The 21,137-nt window shown below is 42.9% G+C and overlaps 1 protein-coding gene and 1 long non-coding RNA gene across 5 annotated transcripts in view; one reads left to right on the top strand and one right to left on the bottom strand.

The window, feature by feature from the left end:
• Nucleotides 1-77: 77 nt before the first annotated feature.
• Nucleotides 78-20,276, top strand: LOC147011745 (uncharacterized). Its single transcript, XR_015051847.1, has 3 exons — nt 78-338; nt 19,779-19,933; nt 20,096-20,276. It is a non-coding gene; the product is annotated as an uncharacterized LOC147011745 (long non-coding RNA).
• The window catches only part of LOC147011744 (solute carrier family 22 member 6-B-like), a 51,607-nt gene continuing 47,966 nt past the window's right edge, over nt 17,497-21,137 (bottom strand). For 2 of the 4 annotated variants that reach the window (XM_085857835.1, XM_085857834.1), the window contains 2 exons: nt 20,073-20,157; nt 17,497-18,745 (listed from right to left, as the gene is read on the bottom strand). In XM_085857835.1, coding sequence (XP_085713961.1) covers nt 20,079-20,157 — 79 coding nt within the window. In that variant the 3' untranslated portion in view covers nt 17,497-18,745; nt 20,073-20,078. Of the gene's footprint in view, nt 18,746-20,072; nt 20,289-21,137 lie in introns of all 4 variants that reach the window. The other 2 variants (XM_085857832.1, XM_085857833.1) reach the window with 1 other exon arrangement.

Below are 21,137 nucleotides of genomic sequence, written 5' to 3'. Positions count from 1 at the left end.
TTATAATAATTGTTATTGTCTTTGGATTTGTTAATATTTTGGAGAAAAAAAAACAAACACACTTTGGATTTATCGAAGTCGATTTGCTTGAGGATTTGTCCCGTCTATTTATCTTTCCGATCTGATCTGCCATTGGTGATCAAGTTGACACGCAAATTGCCAACATTTTGCTGAAATTAAAGCGCCATCATCCATCATGGGATAGCTTGGAGTCAACGGCACACGGTCCGAAACCAAAAGCCTTGTGTTTAAAAGTTGGTTTTTTTCCATCTCGATGATGTATTGGGACAAACAACAAGCATTTGTCCGATGACGACAACAATGGACTTTGGGTCAAGGTGCGCGAGCGTGGAGCACGTGTGTGTGTGATGTGCGCACGTGATTATGTTGTGCGCACGTGATTATGTTGTGCGCACGTGTGTGTGATGTGCGCAGGTGATTATGTTGTGCGCACGTGTGTGTGTGATGTGCGCACGTGATTATGTTGTGCGCACGTGATTATGTTGTGCGCACGTGTGTGTGATGTGCGCAGGTGATTATGTTGTGCGCACGTGTGTGTGTGATGTGCGCACGTGATTATGTTGTGCGCACGTGATTATGTTGTGCGCACGTGTGTGTGATGTGCGCAGGTGATTATGTTGTGCGCACGTGTGTGTGTGATGTGCGCACGTGATTATGTTGTGCGCACGTGTGTGTGATGTGCGCACGTGATTATGTTGTGCGCACGTGATTATGTTGTGCGCACGTGATTATGTTGTGCGCACGTGTGTGTGATGTGCGCACGTGTGTGTGTGTGATGTGCGCACGTGATTATGTTGTGCGTACGTGAATATGTTGTGCGCACGTGTGTGTGATGTGCGCACGTGATTATGTTGTGCGCACGTGTGTGTGATGTCCGCACGTGATTATGTTGTGCGTACGTGATTATGTTGTGCTCACGTGTGTGTGATGTGCGCACGTGATTAAGTTGTGCGCACGTGTGTGTGATATGCGCAGGTGATTATGTTGTGCGCACGTGTGTGTGTGTGTGTGATGTGCGCACGTGTGTGTGTGTGTGTGATGTGCGCACGTGTGTGTGATGTGCGCACGTGATTATGTTGTACGCACGTGTGTGTGATGTGCGCACGTGATTATGTTGTGCGCACGTGATTATGTTGTGCGCACGTGATTATGTTGTGTGTACGTGATTGTTGTGCGCACGTGTGTGTGATGTGCGCACGTGATTATGTTGTGCGCACGTGATTATGTTGTGCGCACGTGTGTGTGATGTGCGCACGTGATTATATTGTGCGCACGTGTGTGTGATGTGCGCACGTGATTATGTTGTGCGCACGTGTGTGTTATATGCGCAGGTGATTATGTTGTACGCACGTGTGTGATGTGCGCACATGTGTGTGTGTGATGTGCGCACGTGATTATGTCGTGCGTACGTGATTATGTTGTGCGCACGTGTGTGTGATGTGCGCACGTGATTATGTTGTGCGCACGTGTGTGTGATGTGCGCACGTGATTATGTTGTGCACACGTGATTATGTTGTGCGCACGTGATTATGTTGTACATACGTGATTATGTTGTGCGCACGTGTGTGTGATGTGCGCACGTGATTATGTTGTGCGCACGTGATTATGTTGTGCGTACGTGATTATGTTGTGCGCACGTACGTGATTATGTTGTGCGCACGTGTGTGATGTGCGCACGTGATTATGTTGTGCGTACGTGATTATGTTGTGCGCACGTGTGTGATGTGCGCACGTGATTATGTTGTGCGTACGTGATTATGTTGTGCGCACGTGTGTGTGATGTGCGCACGTGATTATGTTGTGCGCACGTGTGTGTGATGTGCGCACGTGATTATGTTGTGCGCACGTGTGTGTGTGATGTGCGCACGTGTGTGTGTGTGATGTGCGCACGTGATTATGTTGTGCGTACGTGATTATGTTGTGCGCAGGTGTGTGAGATGTGCGCACGTGATTATGTTGTGCGCACGTGATTATGTTGTGCGCACGTGATTATGTTGTGCGCACGTGTGTGTGATGTGCGCACGTGATTAAGTTGTGCGCACGTGTGTGTGATATGCACAGGTGATTATGTTGTGCGCACGTGTGTGTGATGTGCGCACGTGTGTTTGTGTGATGTGCGCATGTGATTATGTTGTGGGCACGTGTGTGTGTTGTGGGCACGTGTGTGTGATGTGCGCACGTGATTATGTTGTGCGCACGTGTGTGTGATGTGCGCACGTGTGTGTGTGATGTGCGCACTTGATTATGTTGTGCGCACGTGTGTGTGATGTGCGCACGTGATTATGTTGTGCGCACGTGATTATGTTGTGCGCATGTGTGTGTGATGTGCGCACGTGATTATGTTGTGCGCACGTGATTATGTTGTGCGTACGTGATTATGTTGTGCGCACGTGTGTGTGATGTGCGCACGTGATTATGTTGTGCGCACGTGTGTGTGTGATGTGCGCACGTGTGTGTGTGTGATGTGCGCACGTGATTATGTTGTGCGTACGTGATTATGTTGTGCGCACGTGTGTGAGATGTGCGCACGTGATTATGTTGTGCGCACGTGATTATGTTGTGCGCACGTGATTATGTTGTGCGTACGTGATTATGTTGTGCGCACGTGTGTGTGATGTGCGCACGTGATTATGTTGTGCGTACGTGATTATGTTGTGCGCACGTGTGTGTGATATGCGCAGGTGATTATGTTGTGCGTACGTGATTATGTTGTGCGCACGTGTGTGTGATGTGCGCACGTGATTATGTTGTGGGCACGTGTGTGTGATGTGCGCACGTGATTATGTTGTGCGCACGTGTGTGTGATGTGCGCACGTGTGTGTGTGATGTGCGCACGTGATTATGTTGTGCGCACGTGTGTGTGATGTGCGCACGTGATTATGTTGTGCGCACGTGTGTGTGATGTGCGCACGTGATTATGTTGTGCGTACGTGATTATGTTGTGCGCACGTGTGTGTGATGTGCGCACGTGATTATGTTGTGCGCACGTGTGTGTGATGTGCACACGTGATTATGTTGTGCGCACGTGATTATGTTGTGCGCATGTGTGTGTGATGTGCGCACGTGTGTGTGTGATGTGCGCACGTGATTATGTTGTGCGTACGTGATTATGTTGTGCGCACGTGATTATGTTGTGCGTACGTGATTATGTTGTGCGTACGTGATTATGTTGTGCGCACGTGTGTGTGATGTGCGCACGTGATTATGTTGTGCGCACGTGATTATGTTGTGCGCATGTGTGTGTGATGTGCGCACGTGTGTGTGTGATGTGCGCACTTGATTATGTTGTGCGTACGTGATTATGTTGTGCGCACGTGTGTGTGTTGTGCGTACGTGATTATGTTGTGCGCACGTGTGTGTGATGTGCGCACGTGATTATGTTGTGCGCACGTGTGTGTGATGTGCGCACGTGATTATGTTGTGCGCACGTGATTATGTTGTGTGCACGTGATTATGTTGTCCGCACGTGTGTGTGATGTGCGCACATGATTATGTTGTGCGTACGTGATTATGTTGTGCGCACGTGTGTGTGATGTGCACACGTGATTATATTGTGCGCACGTGATTATGTTGTGCGTACGTTATTATGTTGTGCGTACGTAATTATGTTGTGCGCACGTGTGTGTGATGTGCACACGTGATTATGTTGTGCGAACGTGATTATGTTGTGCGCACGTGTGTGTGATGTGCGCACGTGATTATGTTGTGCGCACGTGATTATGTTGGGCGCATGTGTGTGTGATGTGCACGCGTGATAATGTTGTGCGCACGTGTGTGTGATGTGCGCACGTGATTATGTTGTGCGCACGTGTGTGTGAAGTGCGCACGTGATTATGTTGTGCGCACGTGATAATGTTGTGCGCACGTGATTATGTTGTGCGCATGTGTGTGTGAAGTGCGCACGTGATTATGTTGTGCGTACGTGATTATGTTGGGCGCATGTGTGTGTGATGTGCACGCGTGATAATGTTGTGCGCACGTGTGTGTGATGTGCGCACGTGATTATGTTGTGCGCACGTGATTATGTTGTGCGCACGTGATTATGTTGTGCGCACGTGATTATGTTGTACACTCGTGATTATGTTGTGCGTACGTGATTATGTTGTGCGCATGTGTGTGTGATGTGCACATGTGATTATGTTGTGCGTACGTGATTATGTTGGGCGCACGTGATTATGTTGGGCGTACGTGATTATGTTGGGCGCATGTGTGTGTGATGTGCACGCGTGATAATGTGCGCACGTGTGTGTGATGTGCGCACGTGATTATGTTGTGCGCACGTGTGTGTGAAGTGCGCACGTGATTATGTTGTGCGCACGTGATAATGTTGTGCGCACGTGATTATGTTGTGCGCATGTGTGTGTGAAGTGCGCACGTGATTATGTTGTATGCACGTGATAATGTTGTGCGCACGTGTGTGTGAAGTGCGCACGTGATTATGTTGTGCGCACGTGATTATGTTGTGCGTACGTGATTATGTTGTGCGTACGTGATAATGTTGTGCGTACGTGATTATGTTGTGCGTACGTGATTATGTTGTGCGCACGTGATTATGTTGTGCGTACGTGATAATGTGCGCACGTGTGTGTGATGTGCGCATGTGATTATGTTGTGCGCACGTGTGTGTGTGATGTGCGCACCTGATAGCTATAGATAGCGAGTTCGAAAGTGATCCTGTTCTGGGGTTGGTAGTTACCAAGTTTCCCAGAGTGTGTTCAATTACCAAGTTTCTTGTGAAGCGCTCGCCAAGTGGCATAAAGCACTCAAACAAGCACTCCGTTCAAAAAAACCGTTGATAAGGAACGGATGGCTCGGCAAGTGACAGCTTGCTGCTTGGTAACTGACCACAGCGCGAGATTGACGAACTTTTTCGACGCAGCTCAACTGAGTGGCCCCACCGTTCGGAGAGGTTCTCAAAAGAAAGGGTCGAAACTTGCATGAAGAATGCAGCTGATCCACACACAGTCGGAAAACCAATCACTTTACAAAGTCATGAAGTTCCCATTTTAATAGGTCGTGTTTGTAATGTTAAAGTACAAGCCGGGAGGCGACGATGGTTCGTGGACATTATTGAACAATGCCACGACAGGTACAATTGAGTTAGTGGAAGCTTTTGAGGAAGCCCTACCATAAAAATCCATCTCTTCCGTCAAAATTGACTAAATCAAATCGGATTTTTTATGTTCTACTTATGGACATTACGCACAGCTTCTAGGAAATGAAATTGCGAGAAAAAAAATCGAGAAAATTAATTAATCAATTAATTTAAATATATATAAACAAATAAATAAAAAGTTCAAGTGGGCGTGGCTCCGCCCACAAGGGGCGTGGGACGCCCCTCATACAAAAAGACACAACTTGACCATGATATCTAGCTTGTGTCCAAGTTTCATCAAGATCACGGAGCTATGTTCTGGAGAGAGTCACAGACAGACAGACAGACAGACAGACAGACAGACACAACGAAAATAGTCGTCACTGCTGGTGTCCACGAACCAATTATAGGGTCTTGGAAGATAAGTACAATTAACAACACACCTTTTTATATCGGATTTGATTTTTCGAGTGAAATTCGAATTTTTTTTAATCAAATTAACGATTTTTATTTCTAAGTGTATTTATTTAAGCAAAGCATTAAACTTGACTTTTTCTACTGTTTGGACGATTCTATTGAGCGACGAAAAGATTAAGGAATGTATAGAAAGTGTAACTTCATTGAGCGCAAGGCCGTGCTTCACAACTTGCTTTTGCAATCCATGGCAGCATCGTCCACAGGGGTTATTTTTTTTTTTGGCAATAACGGACACAGTTTGCTCTTTCCGTTTTGGCCGATCTGCTTTCATAACAAAATATTCACATAAACATACCATTATAGTTCTGCCAACATTGAGATGCTGCAGTAGCCGAGTGGTAATTCCGCCTTAACTCCGTGGGAAAATTATCAGTGAACTCCGCAATGCTCATCCAGGCATCATCACCATGGAGGATATTGCCCGAGCCCATGTTTGGTGGCCTGGTTTGGACAGTGACATTGAGTCCAGTGTGCGCCATTGCCACACTTGTCAAGCCCATGCCAAGACACTGCCACAGTCTCCATTGGCCATGTGGTCATGGCCATCAAAGCCATGGTCCAGACGACCACTGGACTGGCTCAAGTGCCTTTGTCACCCACCCCTGTTTTAACACCACCTGTGTTTGAACCTGAGGTGTTGTCTCATGCAAGCTTTTCACCCACCAATGTATCTGAACTCTCTCGATGTACCTGTACCCTCTATTGAGAAGCCCACAGCAGTCACAAGCAAGGACAACCCTCCACTTGCCCTTAGAAGATCAGCTCATGTCCATAAGCTTCCTAACCATCTTGATTTGTTAAAAAAGAAAAATGGGGGTGGAGGGGGGATGTATCAGTAGTTTATGCTAATGCATACATGTGTGCACCAGGGCATGGTCAACGAGCGTCATGTGACCCAGGAAGGAAAAGCTGAAAACTTGGAAAGAGATGGGTTTGGGGAGGGTTTAACAGGGGTAGAAAAGATCATTGGTTTGGATTGGGGATGATCTGAGATGGTGGTGAACACCTGTCTTGAAAACCTGGAGGGAAGAATGAGATTGAAAATGATGTGGAAGTTGGTTCAACAGGCAGGACAAAAGAGGAACAGATGAGTGGAGGTGAGCAATGATCCTGGATTTAGGTCGTTTCACCAGAAGGGGGTTGGTGGTGGAGCATCTGTGCCCTGCAGAAACCTGGGGGGATAAAACACAGAAAGAGCAGAGGGTGCAAGACCAGAAAGGAGGTGGTCAAAGACAGAGAGACCACCATCATGCCTGTGATGGTGTAGTGATAGTCCCATAGACTCGGCTTCATCATGGGATCTAACATTTTATAAAGCAGGTGACATAAACTATGTTAAGTGGACTTAGAAAGTAAATACAAGCCTTTCCTTCAGTAAATATAAAATATTGTATCAATGAAATAGGCTTACAGTCAATAAGTTTCATCACTTTGGTTGTCTTCTCTTCTCGAAGGCCATCCTCTTCTTTTCTGGTGCAGGAACCGACAAACTTTTGAAGATACATGAGATTGCCCCTGGCTTGAATTGCCTCTTCCCTGGGCAGAAACAAAGTCGTCATCCTCAAAATGTCCGGATCAAAGTTGGCTATACTTTGTACTCTCCCACAACTTATGCGGTTCCTTCACCGATTTCACACGTCCCATATTCAGCCTCCTCTTCTTGTTCAGTCCGGGATCGGTGGGAATCAACGGTAAAGCTGAACATTCCTCTTCCATGTTTCACGATATCGTCGCAGAATCGGTCCGGCAACACAGCAGGACATTTTCTCTGTGTTTACCAATCGATCAGTGTGAAATGTTTACAAGCTACTTTCAATATGGCATCACAATAAAACAGTGTGACTCAATTGACTTCACGCCTCAAATTGGTCACGTGACCTTTTTGCAGGTGATGGAGCTCAAGCAGAATGGTCCTACTTATACTCTAAAACCACATTTACAGAATTTCTAACCCTAGTCAGACCCTAAATTCTAATCCTAAAACTAATGTGTGTGGTCAAATACGACACATAAAACCTTATGCGTCCATCCTTCGAGAACACACTTGCGCCAGTTGTGCGCATCTTGCCCCACTGAGATAAACCCGTTTCAGTACATTTGCAAATCCCTGGGGGCCCAGATTAAAATTAATCGGAATCTTGAAAACAAATGTCTTCAGAGACGATCATCAAAAGGCGGAGTATCCAAGCACTAAGGTACTCCACCATTTGGCTATCAATGAAGCAACTGCTTTGGCGGTTGTGACTCCACTCACATTCGACTGTGATAATTCGCAGTTGCGGCATGGAGTCGTAAACGTGATAACACATTTTGAGACAATTCCTTACTGCAATTCACAGACCAGTGTGTGTTTGTTTGTCTTGGTACTCTTCCTACAGTTCCGGGACCCGATTACATCCAGACTTGCTACATCGTATCAGCATGACCCCAAATAGTGCAATAACGGTGTTTTTATCTGTGCCGGTGGTCTTGTGATGGTGGGGGGAAAAGGAGGGGGGGAGAGAAGGAGACGCAAATTCTCGACGTACATGCATATTGGGTAGCACCGCCTCGAGGTGGGGGAGCATATTACAAGTTCCCCCCATTTACAGTGCGGTATTCCTGTCCCCACATTTTCTGGTGTAGTGAGAGGAGGAGATTGGGGTCATACTCTGTGCTTAAGTAGTCTCCTTGGCTATTGGGCACAATCCTGGATGGGTCACCACTCCGACACAGTATACCAGCAAGCTGGCACTCATTTTGCCGACCTCGGAAGGATGACAGGCTGAGTCAACCACACCTGGTATTAATTCAACAGCTGAGCGTGGTTTGAACTGAGGACCCTAGGATCCCAAGCCCACCACTCTAACCATTAAGCCAACACCAGGCATGTATTGAGAGTGAGGTGTTTTGACTTACCCGTTTGAATAAGGATAATAACACAACCCCCCTGGCTGCTCCTGTATGGAGCAGATACTTCTAGTTTCAATAATGAACCTTTTCTAAAGTCTTACCTCTTTTTTTTCCTTTGAAAGTTCATAATGCTGTCTTTTAGGTTTGAACTTAATGAGAAAATTCTTCAACCTCTGAGATATTATTTATGACTTTTATATTGAGAGTAAGGCCTCTCTCTATCTGTTTTCTTGTTCACTCTTTCTGTCCTCATCAAATGTAGAAAACTAGCCCGAACAAGAAGGTTATTCTTTCATTGCAAGTTCATTTATATCATCTGACATTTAATTTTACTCATTATTAAATGTTTACTTTAAAAAATGAAGAATTGATCAGGGTCTCAAACTTCGACTTGAAGGGAATTATATTTTACACAACAAATTTGGTGTCCGAAATTTGAGTGAAATTTATAAAAGTTGTCTGTATTGTCTTTCATTGTTCCTGTACCATTCCTCTCTCGATATAGAGCATCAATTCTGCCAAAGCAGTTTTTTTTTTGGCAAGGGAAACAATTTTGAACATGCAATCACTTCACCACAGCTCGGTCAGGATTCGAACCCTGACTCGACAGCTCAGAAGCGATTGCGCATACATTGTGACTCTCTGTATGCAACCAGCTCAAACTTAAGGCCCTGTCACACCTTGACGTTTTAGCCAACGTATGCCGATTTTTGAATTTTTTTTCTAAAACGCTGGCACACGTTGAATACGTTATGGGTAAGTTTTGATAACATTGAGAGCACGCTGGCATACGTCGTAGTACGTTGCCATACGTCGTTGTACGTTGGCTTTAAACGTTGTACTTTTCGGTTGTCCTCAAATTTTTTCATGCTTGAAATTTCACGATGTATGTCGGCGTATGACTCACACGTTCCGCTACGCTGGCCACAAGTTGTAGGCACGGTCTGCGATCGTTGACAGACGTCAACACATGCTACTTGTAAGTTAATCATGAGTTGAGACACGCCGAGGTAATGTTTAGCGTACCCGAAACTTATTTCTAACCTATGATTAACGTGTTGTTGGCATGTTACGCGATCGTTGCCACACATCGACAGACGTTACTTTTAAGTTACTCATAGGCTGAAAGACGTCGGTATAATGGATCGTCCTTGCGTCAGCGTCCACGGCCACGGCCAGGACACTTATTTGCAGCATTCTTCAAACTTTTCTTCGGCATGACGAGGATGTTCACACTTCGATGTCTAGCTTGGCTATGATTCCAATTGTCCATCGGCATTGTCTATTTAAAATAGTCGAGTTTGAGCGTTTTAACACGTTCAGAAGAAACGTTTCAAATTTCCAAACCCCAGCGTCAAAAAAAACAAAAAAAAAAAAACAAAGGCGAGTGACAGCAATTTAAATCGTTCATTGTAAACAATGAAACTAGCTGAGTGGTACCGTTTAAAAGTCGTTGAGTGTAAAAAAAATCCAATTGTTGAGCGCAAGTGTCTACTTTCAATAGTGGAGATGCAGCCATTTAAATCGTTGAGTGGCAGCCTATGAACCTACCCGTGGACACGCGGACGCAAGGACGATCCATCATAACCCACACCCTCCCCCTCACACCCACCTACTACTGCCAACATGAACAAACTACTACTAATACTAATACTAATAGTAATACTGATACTGATACTGTTACTGCTGACATGGACATCGACTCAAAAAGGACTCGAAAACACTGTTGGGTTCCCCTTTTATGAACACCATTTTTATATACCAACTCCCAAAACCGCTGGGAACACGTCGTTATATGGCAGTTGTAAGCTAGAAACACATTCATTTATTTTTTTTTGTCGACCGAAAGACGTCATTGGAATATGTCTACATACGTCGATGTGTGTTGGGACTACGTAAAGAATTGGTTCAAAGCACGTCAAACATAAGTTAGAAATAAGTTTCGCGTAAAAAAGACATTACTGCGACGTGTTTCGACTTATGAGTAGCTTATAAGTAGCCTTTGTGGACGTGTGTAAGCGTCCGCATATCGTATGTAAAACTTATCCCCATCGCATGCGGAACGTGTGTCATACGCCGAGTACGTCGTAAAATTTTGAACATGTTCAAAATTTCTTGACGTACTCTACTTACTACGACTTATGATAGCGTATTTAGCGTTCTAGTCGCGCATACCAAACTTACCCATACCGTATTCGACGTGCCCCAACGTTTTAGACACACTTTTTGTTACGTCGGCATACGCTGGCAAGATCGCCAAGGTGTGACCGCGATTTTGACCCTTCCATTTCTACGGCAGTTATGATTTGAATCGTTGTGCGTCAGCCTTTTAATAGGCTACGTCCCAACATCGTCGGCGATGCGTGCAACGCGCTATGCCTGAGTTAGACTATCGTTGGGCATCGGTTGTGTAGGCCGACAACAGGTTCAGCATTCGTTGGTATAAGTTATCTATAACACAACGAAACGTTCTGTGTAGTTACCAATGCGTTATACATAAGACCAAGTCGCTATGAATACGTCCGAATCTTTAAAAAAAAACATCAAAAGTTCAACGTAAGCCAGCGTTTTACATAAATTTTAACACGTTGCCATCGCTGGCTAAAACGTCAAGGTGTGACCGGGCCTTTATATAGAGTAAAAAAAAATTGTAACAATTGTACAATAAATTCAGGGTACTTGTGATATGTTAGATTCAATCTTGAAAATATAGTACCATACTGTATCTTCAAATGCTGTTTGCAGTAGCAAAGAAATCCAAAAATACCAGGAGGCACAATATATCCACAAGATTATTTTCTGAAAATGGGAAACTAGGGGTGGGGGAGGGGGAAGAGGAGGTTGCAGAGTGAGATAATTTCGAAAATTGACTCATGGTGGGATGCCTAATCTTGTGGTTTTATCAATCAGTTACAATTCAAACTATTTATGCAGTTGGCTGCATGAGTTGTAACTTCCTTTTTAGAAAAAGTTTTCAGAGATTTGGGATACTGTTACGAGGCACTGACTACTAGCTTTTAAAGAATTTCTTCTTGAGAGGATTTTTGAGCCATTTTTCTGTTTGATGAATTCTCTGGGACAGGTTTCCATTTGATGTAATGTACCATTGCTAGGTAATCACATGGCTGTATATCTCCCCCCTCCCCCACCAGGGTTCTCTAGATAAACTATTGAATGGAATTTATTTTTATTGAAGAATCAAAGTTGGCTGCACAATATCTGTTTTTTCCAGCATGGAAAATATGTGCACAGATTATCACAATTGAAATGTGAACCTGTTGTGAATAGTACCATGAATCAGGTTAAGATGGTAATACCAAAACAGGCAAGTGCCTTAATGATAGTCGTGTGGTCAGAGAGCATGAAAATCATGCAAATTTATACACCACACCAACATGCCGTTTGGCATATTGGTCGGTCGTATGAAGATGTGGAATTGAAGTGGCTCCAACTACTCTGGGGTGGCCTTTTTGGTTACCTTTTTTACAGGCAAAGGTGAAATTGATAACATTCTCCTGAAAACACAAAAAGTTGAAGTTTAACCAGTTTTGGGTTATGTTGATGGAGATTTGGTATTGCTTAAACTTTAAAAAAACTTATCTTGGTGCCCTTGAAAGGTCAAAAGTTATCTGTCCCTTTTTCATCAACAGTAACTGCCAACATTTGCTGACAGATGCTGATGAGCCCATGCTGTGGTATAGGAGCACAGTATATCTCTCGATAAATGAAATGTCATCTGTTGTCATGACCTCTGGACATACACTACTGGTCAAAAGTTTTAGAACACCACCATTTTTACAATTTTACTGAAATTTAAGCAGTTTAATGATTCAATGTACTCTGAAATTAAAGCATAGAACAAATAAACAATTGCAGATAAAAAAAGAAATCATGGAATCGTTTTGTTGAACAAAATTTAATCTAAATTTTTGACTCATCAAAGTAGCCACCTTTTGCAGATATAACAGCCAAACATACTCGTGGCATTCTTTCTACAATGGAAATCAAATATTGTTCGGAAAGTTCTTCCCAACACTGTTGCAGAAGCTCCCACAAATGTGTTTCACTTGTAGGTTGCTTTGCTTTCACCCTTCTGTCCAGTTCATCCCAAACCAGCTCGATGGGGTTTAAGTATGGAGACTGTGCTGGCCATTCCATGATTTGAAGCCTACCATCTTGTTCTTTTCTTCGAAGGTAGTTCTGACATAGCCTGGAGGTATGCTTTGGGTCATTATCTTGCTGTAGGATGAACCCCTGACCAACTAGGCGTAGACCAGAAGGTATTGCATGGCGCTGCAAAATGCTGTGGTTGCCCTTTTGGTTCAGGGTGCCAGCCACTCTGTGCAAGTCGCCGACTCTGGATCCAGCAAAAGAGCCCCAGATCATCACGCTTCCTCCTCCGTGTTTGACAGTTGGTGTCACACACTGAGGAACCATCTTTTCGCCTACTCGACGGTGTACAAAAACCCTGCGTGATGAACCGAAGATTTCAAATTTTGATTCATCGGTCCATAAGACCTTCTTCCAGTTTTTAGTAGTCCACTGGTGGTGCTTCCTGGCCCAGGCAAGCCTCTTTTTTCTTATTTTGCCATCTTAGCAATGGCTTTCTTCCTGCCACTCGACCTGTCAAACCTGCAGCTTGAAGTCTTCTCTTCACAGTTGAAACTGAAACTTCCTTACTTCGACCACTGTTTAGCTGTGCTTGAAGCTGCTGTCCTGTGAGCCGCCTATCACGCAAGCTGTTCACTCTCAGAAACTTGTCTTCTGATTGTGCTGTGGCTTTGGGTCTGCCAGACCTCTTCTTGTCAGAGTTTTCTCCAGTTTGCAAGTGCCTTTTAATGGTGTAGGAAACTGTACTCACTGACACCTTGGCTTCGTTGCAATTTATCTAAAGGAAAGACCTACACTTTTAAGGGTTATTATGGTCTGTCTGTCTTCATTTGTTAATTGTCTTTTTCTCACCATTATGACAGCAATATACTACTTCCTGCAGTGCAATATTGTCCAAATGCTTCAGAGGGTGCAGCAATACAGTCTGTTCCAACACTGCTTTTATACAGACAGAGCGTTTGTAACTAATCAACAAAATTTGGGACACCTGTTGGAATTGTTTGCATCAACTTTCAAGGCTTAATTTACTTCCATTGCTGCAGAACAGCTGCAGTTGCTAACCCATTACTTGTTCCCTGAAAAGGGCCTTTTTAGCAACTCTGAAATTTACATTATTTTTCCGTTTTTGGTAACCTAAACTTTTTTTTTAACCTCTGGCAGTTTACCGCTTAGCTTTGTACCATTTCAGGTTATTCACTGGACGTAAACTGCTTAAGTTTCAGTAAAAACTGAAAAATGGGGGTGTTCTAAAACTTTCGACCGGTAGTGGATGATAGTGTCAGAAACGTGTGAGACATCTTGGTCAACTTTCAAAACTCCCCCACACAGTCTTTACCCCGTTCAGAGAAGTATGATATAGTATCACAACTAGTGAATGCATCCCAAAATGCTAAGGCAGTCTGAACATCTGGCGTAATCTTGTTAACACATTGGTAAATTGGTTTGAAGCATCTGTTCTTCCCAGTACCAATACCAAAGTCGCTCCACAATGCAAAAATGTTGAGTTGTGTAGATTTGTGGATTGCAATTACTACCATATCACAATCGACTGTCTTGACCATTAATTTGTCATGGCCACGATTAGCAGCATCCTTGATGTGCAGAAACATTAGTGTCCACTTATGTGTGTGTACATGGTGACATTCCTGTAATATCTGATACATAGCAAGATGATCTGACGATCTTGTGATACATACAGAAGGAGGCTTTACCTGGGGCTGTAATTGTCACATCATTGGTGAGCATGTGGAAAAGTCCCTTTTATTTTCAACTACACAAAGAAAAGCGTTCTAGTCTTTCGTGATGAGTGTTGAAAAGTAACATTGAATTTCTTCCCACACCCTTGCTTTCTTCTGTTTTCTTTTTTGAAGCTGTCAGCTTTACATATGTCAAACACCACATCTACTCTTGCTGCTTTGTGCAACTGGTGTATGATGGATGGCCATAACACATTTTTGCTGTAGTTGTGGAAGTTTTTACATTGCCCAGGCATACTGGTTGAGTGGACTAAAGCTGAGCCATCAAGCACCATGGCTGTCACCTCGGGTGATTATTATCACTTGGGCTTGTTTTCTCAATTTATGTTATAGCATCTGCATCATTTCCTCTTCATAGTTTGCTATACTCAAAGGGAAGATGGATAAGGCTGGTTCTCATGTTTGACCGAGAAATGTACTCAGTAGAGCACATTGTCTCAGCTGAACACGCTACGTGGCTCACTGCAATTATGCCCCATATACCCGTATCTTCCATGTACTCTATTATGTCACACACAGGTAGTGGACAAAAAACGGAAACACCTGCGTAAATGAGGGGACACCAAGCAACAGCTTCCACACAGGTGTGGCCCATGTGTTAATTAAGCAAATAAAATCCCAGGATGCTTAGGGTCATGTATAAAAATGCTTCACAGGCCCAGTTGCTGATAATTATGGGCAGCATGGCTGCAAGAGGAGGCCCTCCAATGCCTCCATTCACAGAGCATGTGTGGTCACCTAATGGTATGACAAGCATGACACTGATGTCATCCATATGTCATGGCCTTCTCAGTCACCAGATCTGAATCCGATCGAGCATTTACGGGATATTCCGGAATGACACCTGAGACAGCATTTTCCACTTCCATCAAACAGATGTGAGTTGATTGACTTTCACATGGAACAATGGTGCCGCATCCCTCCTGCAGAATTCCAGACTGGTGGACTCTATGCCACAGCGCATACAGGCCGTACATGGTGGTTCAATGCCCTATTAAGTGACTTTACATTGGTGTTTCCATTTTTGTCCACTACCTGTACATTTCCTTCATACGTAGTTTTAGTGATTATTAGGATATTTAACAACCACTTTTGTGCACATTAAGGCTAAATTGCATCAATGAAGATGAATATGAAAAACATTTCAAACTATATTCGCCATGGTCAGTCGATCATATGTGTGAAATTTCACATTGATTTGTTAAGCGATTCTGGAGATTTTTTTTACGTTTTAATTTTTGATCTAATATGGCAACCAGAACACATGGCCGATGATGTCATAAATTTTATTCTTTACTCACATCGGGTCATAGATCGGATAAAGATTTTGATTCAACCAATTATGGCTGGAATACCACATCACTGATGGTGTCATCATTATCACCCTACTGTGTATATACCCCACAGGGAGTTGATGACACATGCCAAGTTTCAATTTCTTTCATCAAGCGGTTTCAGAGAAGATGTCCAAATGTTTTCCTTTAATCTGATATGGCTGCCATACCATGTAACCTATGACATCAGAGTTGGGGAGTCCCTCCTATGTTCAGTTTTACATGAATCGGACAAGCGGTATCAGAGAGAAAAAAAAATTTAAGCGGAAAGATTTTAGACAGACAGGGTGTTACAATAGTCTTGCAACCCCATTGAGGCGAGACTTATTAACTGAACTGGTGATGAAGATTTCCTGAATGCACTTGACTGGTGATGAAAAAAGAAATCGAGCAAAGAGTTGAAAATCTTTGGTTCAGGCCACAACTTTGGATCACACTTTGTGGACTTTTGAGGATGATTTGTCTCTGAACAGCTGTCAATTTTTCTTTATAACATCTTGAACATAATCTTCCCGTTAATACCAGTCTTTCTCATTTGCAGGTGGAATAATGCTGCTGGTCAATGTCTGCTACACATCAGACAGATTATAATTAATGAATTTTTAATCAGGCATTTATGTGTTAACAAGATAAGTCATTTTGTCTCGATGAAATGGATAACCCTCACCATCTAAAACTTGCATGAGATTGTGACGTGCTGTCTAAACCACTCTTCAAATGCATTTGTATCTGCATGTGAATGTTCACCAGTCCCTTTCACAAGTTGTTATGGACATTGCTTCCTGAAATTAATTTACCATTCTCTCCATCTCTCACCCCAAGATCCTTTAAGAACCCCAATATCCTTAAGACCCTTTCGACCCCAAAGACACCCAAGATCTTTCAGACCCCCATTATCCTTTAGACATTTTATAGCCTTTCGACTCCTAGAACCCGTAGTAGACCTTTACACCCCTTAAGTCCCTTGACTCTCTTTCAACCCCTTATACATGAACATGATTTAGACCCCTTCAGACATGTTAGACAGCTTGGACCGTTGACTATTTCGAGCTTGTCTATTAGACCACTTGGATCTTTTTAGACCCTTTTTACCTGCTTGAGAGATTAGACCCTTTCAACCCCTTAGACCCGAACTACTATTGGAACATACTCTTTGGACCTTCAGACCATCCAGAACCGTTTTGGCACACACCGCACAAACATCGATAGTCTGATTGCAAAACACAGACTATACTTTTCACAGAAAGTAATGTGCAAACTCAACCCATCCAGGGGGTGGGTATTAAAGGTGAAAAGAGACTTTTGAACTGATTCCTGGGGTATCTGGTAAAACTTTAACTTTTATGTACTTTAGGGAAATTTTTCTTATCAATTTTACCTTTCACCCATATAAGGTCACCAAAAAGACACCCCAGAGATGGAGCGACTTCATTTTTTTCATCTACATGCCATGACCTACCTTCATGCCAACTGGCATGTTGGTATAGCAATTTGCATGATTCAGATGAAATTTGTTGCTCTACAACCCACAATAAAGGTTTTATCAACCAAAAGTTGAGAAAGGAACGCTCCTCTTAAGTTGATAAAACCTATCACTTGAATTGTCCACTGGCAGACCAATAGGACCCTTGACAAAGTCTAGCATTCCCAAGCGTAGTTTTACTTTGTACTTTTTGGTAATCAAATTTACTTCTAATACACCCCATTTATCTTCAAGTGAATAATAACTCAGGTTCCTGCAAATATTATTAATAGAGATACACTTCAGTATATACTTTCCATTTCCAAATTAATACTCGAGTTAAAGTGATTCAGTAGAACCCCTTTTATCCTGAATGGTCACGACAAAGCATGTTCTGGAGAAACGATATTTCCGGTTAATGGATGTTGATGTGTTATAAAGCATTATCCATCCCTCAATGATTAATAAACACAGGTATTATACATTCATGTACATGTACTGCATCTAAACAAGAAATAATTCAATATTCTGTAAAACATTGTATTGTATCTACAGTATTATAGGCATGTAATGGTTAGAAATATAAAAAACAAAAAGTTTGTGCTGTACTTCCCAATAAATCCTCTACGTATCCACTTCCAAAATGAAGATCCCAAACTCGACTTTTTGCTGAATGCTTATCACGTTCTGCTGCTGTTTCACGACACTACTTGTTTTCCCAGCACCCATCTTCTTGGTCCCAACTCCTTCACTACTATTGGCTGATGGTGGTCTTTTACCACTCTTACTGCCACGACAATCATCACTACAATCACAAGCATCCATAATAGGGATAGAAGAACGCTTTGGATTGCCCATCACTTTGAGTGCTGCTACCCGAATGCAGAAAAGTTTGTTGTGAAAATCCGGATTGCATTGCATTGGAACCCTGAATTTCTTTTGTCGGATCCGGTTCGATTCCGTAGCTCGAAGAAACCAGTAGTCCAGGCTTACGTTCGCGAACAAGCAACAAGCAGCAGCATTGGGAATACTGTATTTCTATCTCTGTTTAGTTACTAGATCTGTGGATTTCATGAAAACATTTTCTTTGTCTGAAATGTTCACGACAACATTTTAAAGAGCAATTTTCAATCGATAAACTTAAGGTATTCAGCAAATGTTTGGCTTTTAGAAGAGAAACTCCTTTAACAAGTGATTTTCAGAGTTAGTCAAGCTCAGATTGGCCACAAAACCTGGCCTGTGAAGCCAAATCCGGGGGAGTTGCAGTTCGGGAACCTGGTTCACTTACAGCACGAATTCTACTACCAACTGTGGAGCTAGTGGTGTTGCACGGAGACTGCAACTATGGCGGTACTTCCGAATGATGGACGATTTTCTGGCGAATCGATCATGGTTGAGAGGTCCTGATTTCTTCTGGATAATGGGTGTTTCCATTATTTGAATTTCTGGATAAAAGAGATTCTACTGTAATTGCTTAACAAAACATATTTATTGCTGTAGGTTGTTGGTCGATAGTGTTGTCATTTCCTCCAGTTGGGTACCATCATCTCTCCTCTCATTCGAGACTGCGTGGTTCTTCAAACGAGGTGTCTTTCCTCTATAGGTGGAGGGATACACAGCAGATGAGATATTTGTTGAATATTTTGAAAGTTCTGGAGATATTATTGCGAAGCACAATTATGTAAAATACTCGAATGCATTTTGTCAGCCTAGTTAAAAAAAAAAACTAAATTCTGAGTGATGATGCAACAGAGTAATACAAAATATATACCTTATTGTGCTGGATATGGGTTGAGATTATTTTCAGACTAATTTTTAGCAGGATATGATGACTAATTGAAAAATGTAACATTTCACATAAACATCACATTTTACCCAATGCAGCCCTCAAAGCTTCTTGCGCCAAAGTTATGGATCCTGCTTGCTGATTTCCCTTCCCCATCTTGGTTTCCATCGTGTGCTGCCTTCTTGGCTGCTGGTTGCATCATTGGTTATGGGCGCAGCTATGCCACTGATGCAGTGCTCTGATTACCAGTGTACTGGTGCTCATTTCACCAACCTCAGAGAGATGACAGGCTGAGTCAGCCCCCTGGTGTTAATTCAGTTTGAAACGGGGTTTGAACTCAGGACCCTAGGATCCCAAGCCACCACTCGAACCGCTGAGCCAACACCAGGCTACCCCTGTCTTTATGCAAAGGGATAAACTAGTCGTAGCATGTTCCTGGCCAGCAACAACTCAAATATAACTGCTGTTCAACCAAACAATACATTTGGGGGCTACATACAAAACATCATAACTCCATCATGTTGACTCAGTTTTCTATTTGAAATAATATTACTACATTTTTGGTGTATCTTAATGCACAGGAATACAAGTTGGTGCATCATCCATATTGTTTGTTTACAAACATTTAAAACCATTACCTCTAATGAAGTGGACTGTAGGCCAATTTTGTTTTTTTTTTTGCTTTATATAACTTTTCCAGCGAAGTTTTGCTCGTTACTGAGTTTGACTGTTTGCACTCTTTTGTTTGACCAACCTGGCATACAATCATTGTTAAAATTTCATGGTAGTCATTCAGCAAGCAGAGTTAACCATTGTGAGTGCTTTGTTGTTGTTGTTTCTGTAGGAATCCAACAAACCATGAAGTGGACAACTCATCCTTTTGCAGTTAGTTTGACAGATCATGCAGATGCTCGGCCAGTTTCTCACTTACACCGCAGAAGGGTAAACCCCAAAACGTCAGCTTCTCTTCTCTCCACGGAAGATCAATCACCATTTCAAGTATTTTATTTCCCATTTGTTTAGATTTTAGTTTCAACACCCCACTCACATATTCTTTGCACCAATATGAGTGTGACATACCCAGGAGATTCTTTACAGCATGTGATTTTATTAACTTAATTCAAATCAGAATACAAACCTGTTGTTATATTTTTGCTGCAGATCTTCTATCGTGTCCGGCAGAGTTCTGTTCCTCGTTTCTGGTAGCGTCAATGCTGCCATTCCTCCAACAAAACATACAGATGAATATATTATTTGTGGGAGTAATGGATAAAACTCTCCAGAATGAATGACCAATGGTGCAAGTATAGCACCGACTCGTGCCATGATAGATCCAGCACCAAAGCCATTCTGTCTGAAAAGTAAGAAAATGAAAAACAATAAAATGACAGTTCAACCAGGTACAGGTGTCATTGTTTCCCTGTCATGCTCTAAATGTCTTATCTCTGAGCCTTTATCTTCAGAGAAAATCTCCAGCTTGTTTTATTTTTGCTTTTATGCAATGTTAGATGATTGCACCTTTTGAATAAAACATTTCCATTGTTTGGGATGAAAAATATTTCAAAAGTGCAAGTAAATGTTCAAGTTTATTTGTCTTGTGGGTGCTTGTTAGCTTATAATCATGAGTGTTACATCAGGCTGGAATTTTATTTTTTATCTGGTTGCCAGCTGGTTAAGTATTGTCATCATGAGGTTTCTTTACTATAAATGTTTACTGAAGAATTAAATGTTTACATCACAAACTTGCCAAATACAAATGTCCATTAGGACCAATCTCAAGATGCCTGCCACCAGACATCGGGGCTCTGGCATCAATCGGGTGAGGTGAGGGCACCTCTGACCCGCACGACTCCTTCACTGACATCAGTGGGAGTGGGGGCCGTGCAGAGTGGGGGGGAGGGGGGGGAAGAAAACACAATATAAGAGGGTGCACACGAGTCAAGTTTAAAGAGTCTTCGGCTTGTCTTCAGCCTTTTCTTTGAAGGAATCTTGGTCTTTGGCTTGTTCTTTGGCTCATTTTCATCTTCAAGTTATCTTGTCCTCATCTTGGTCTTCCGAGTGTTGGTTTTCGGCTCGTCTTCGGGTCCAATCAGCATCATGCATCCGAGAGTCCCGTCTTGTGTCTTAGTGTCCTAACCTAAAAGTCCTAAAACCGTCTTGTGTCTTAGTGTCCTAACCTAACCTTAGTGTCCTAACCGGGCTC

This window comes from Eptatretus burgeri, chromosome 15 (genome assembly GCF_056783735.1).
Source record: "Eptatretus burgeri isolate ZD-2024b chromosome 15, Ebu_testis_v1, whole genome shotgun sequence".
Classification (NCBI taxonomy): domain Eukaryota; kingdom Metazoa; phylum Chordata; class Myxini; order Myxiniformes; family Myxinidae; genus Eptatretus; species Eptatretus burgeri.
The sequence above is the reverse complement of the archived record's forward strand: the minus strand, read 5'-3'. Positions and strand labels throughout refer to the sequence as shown.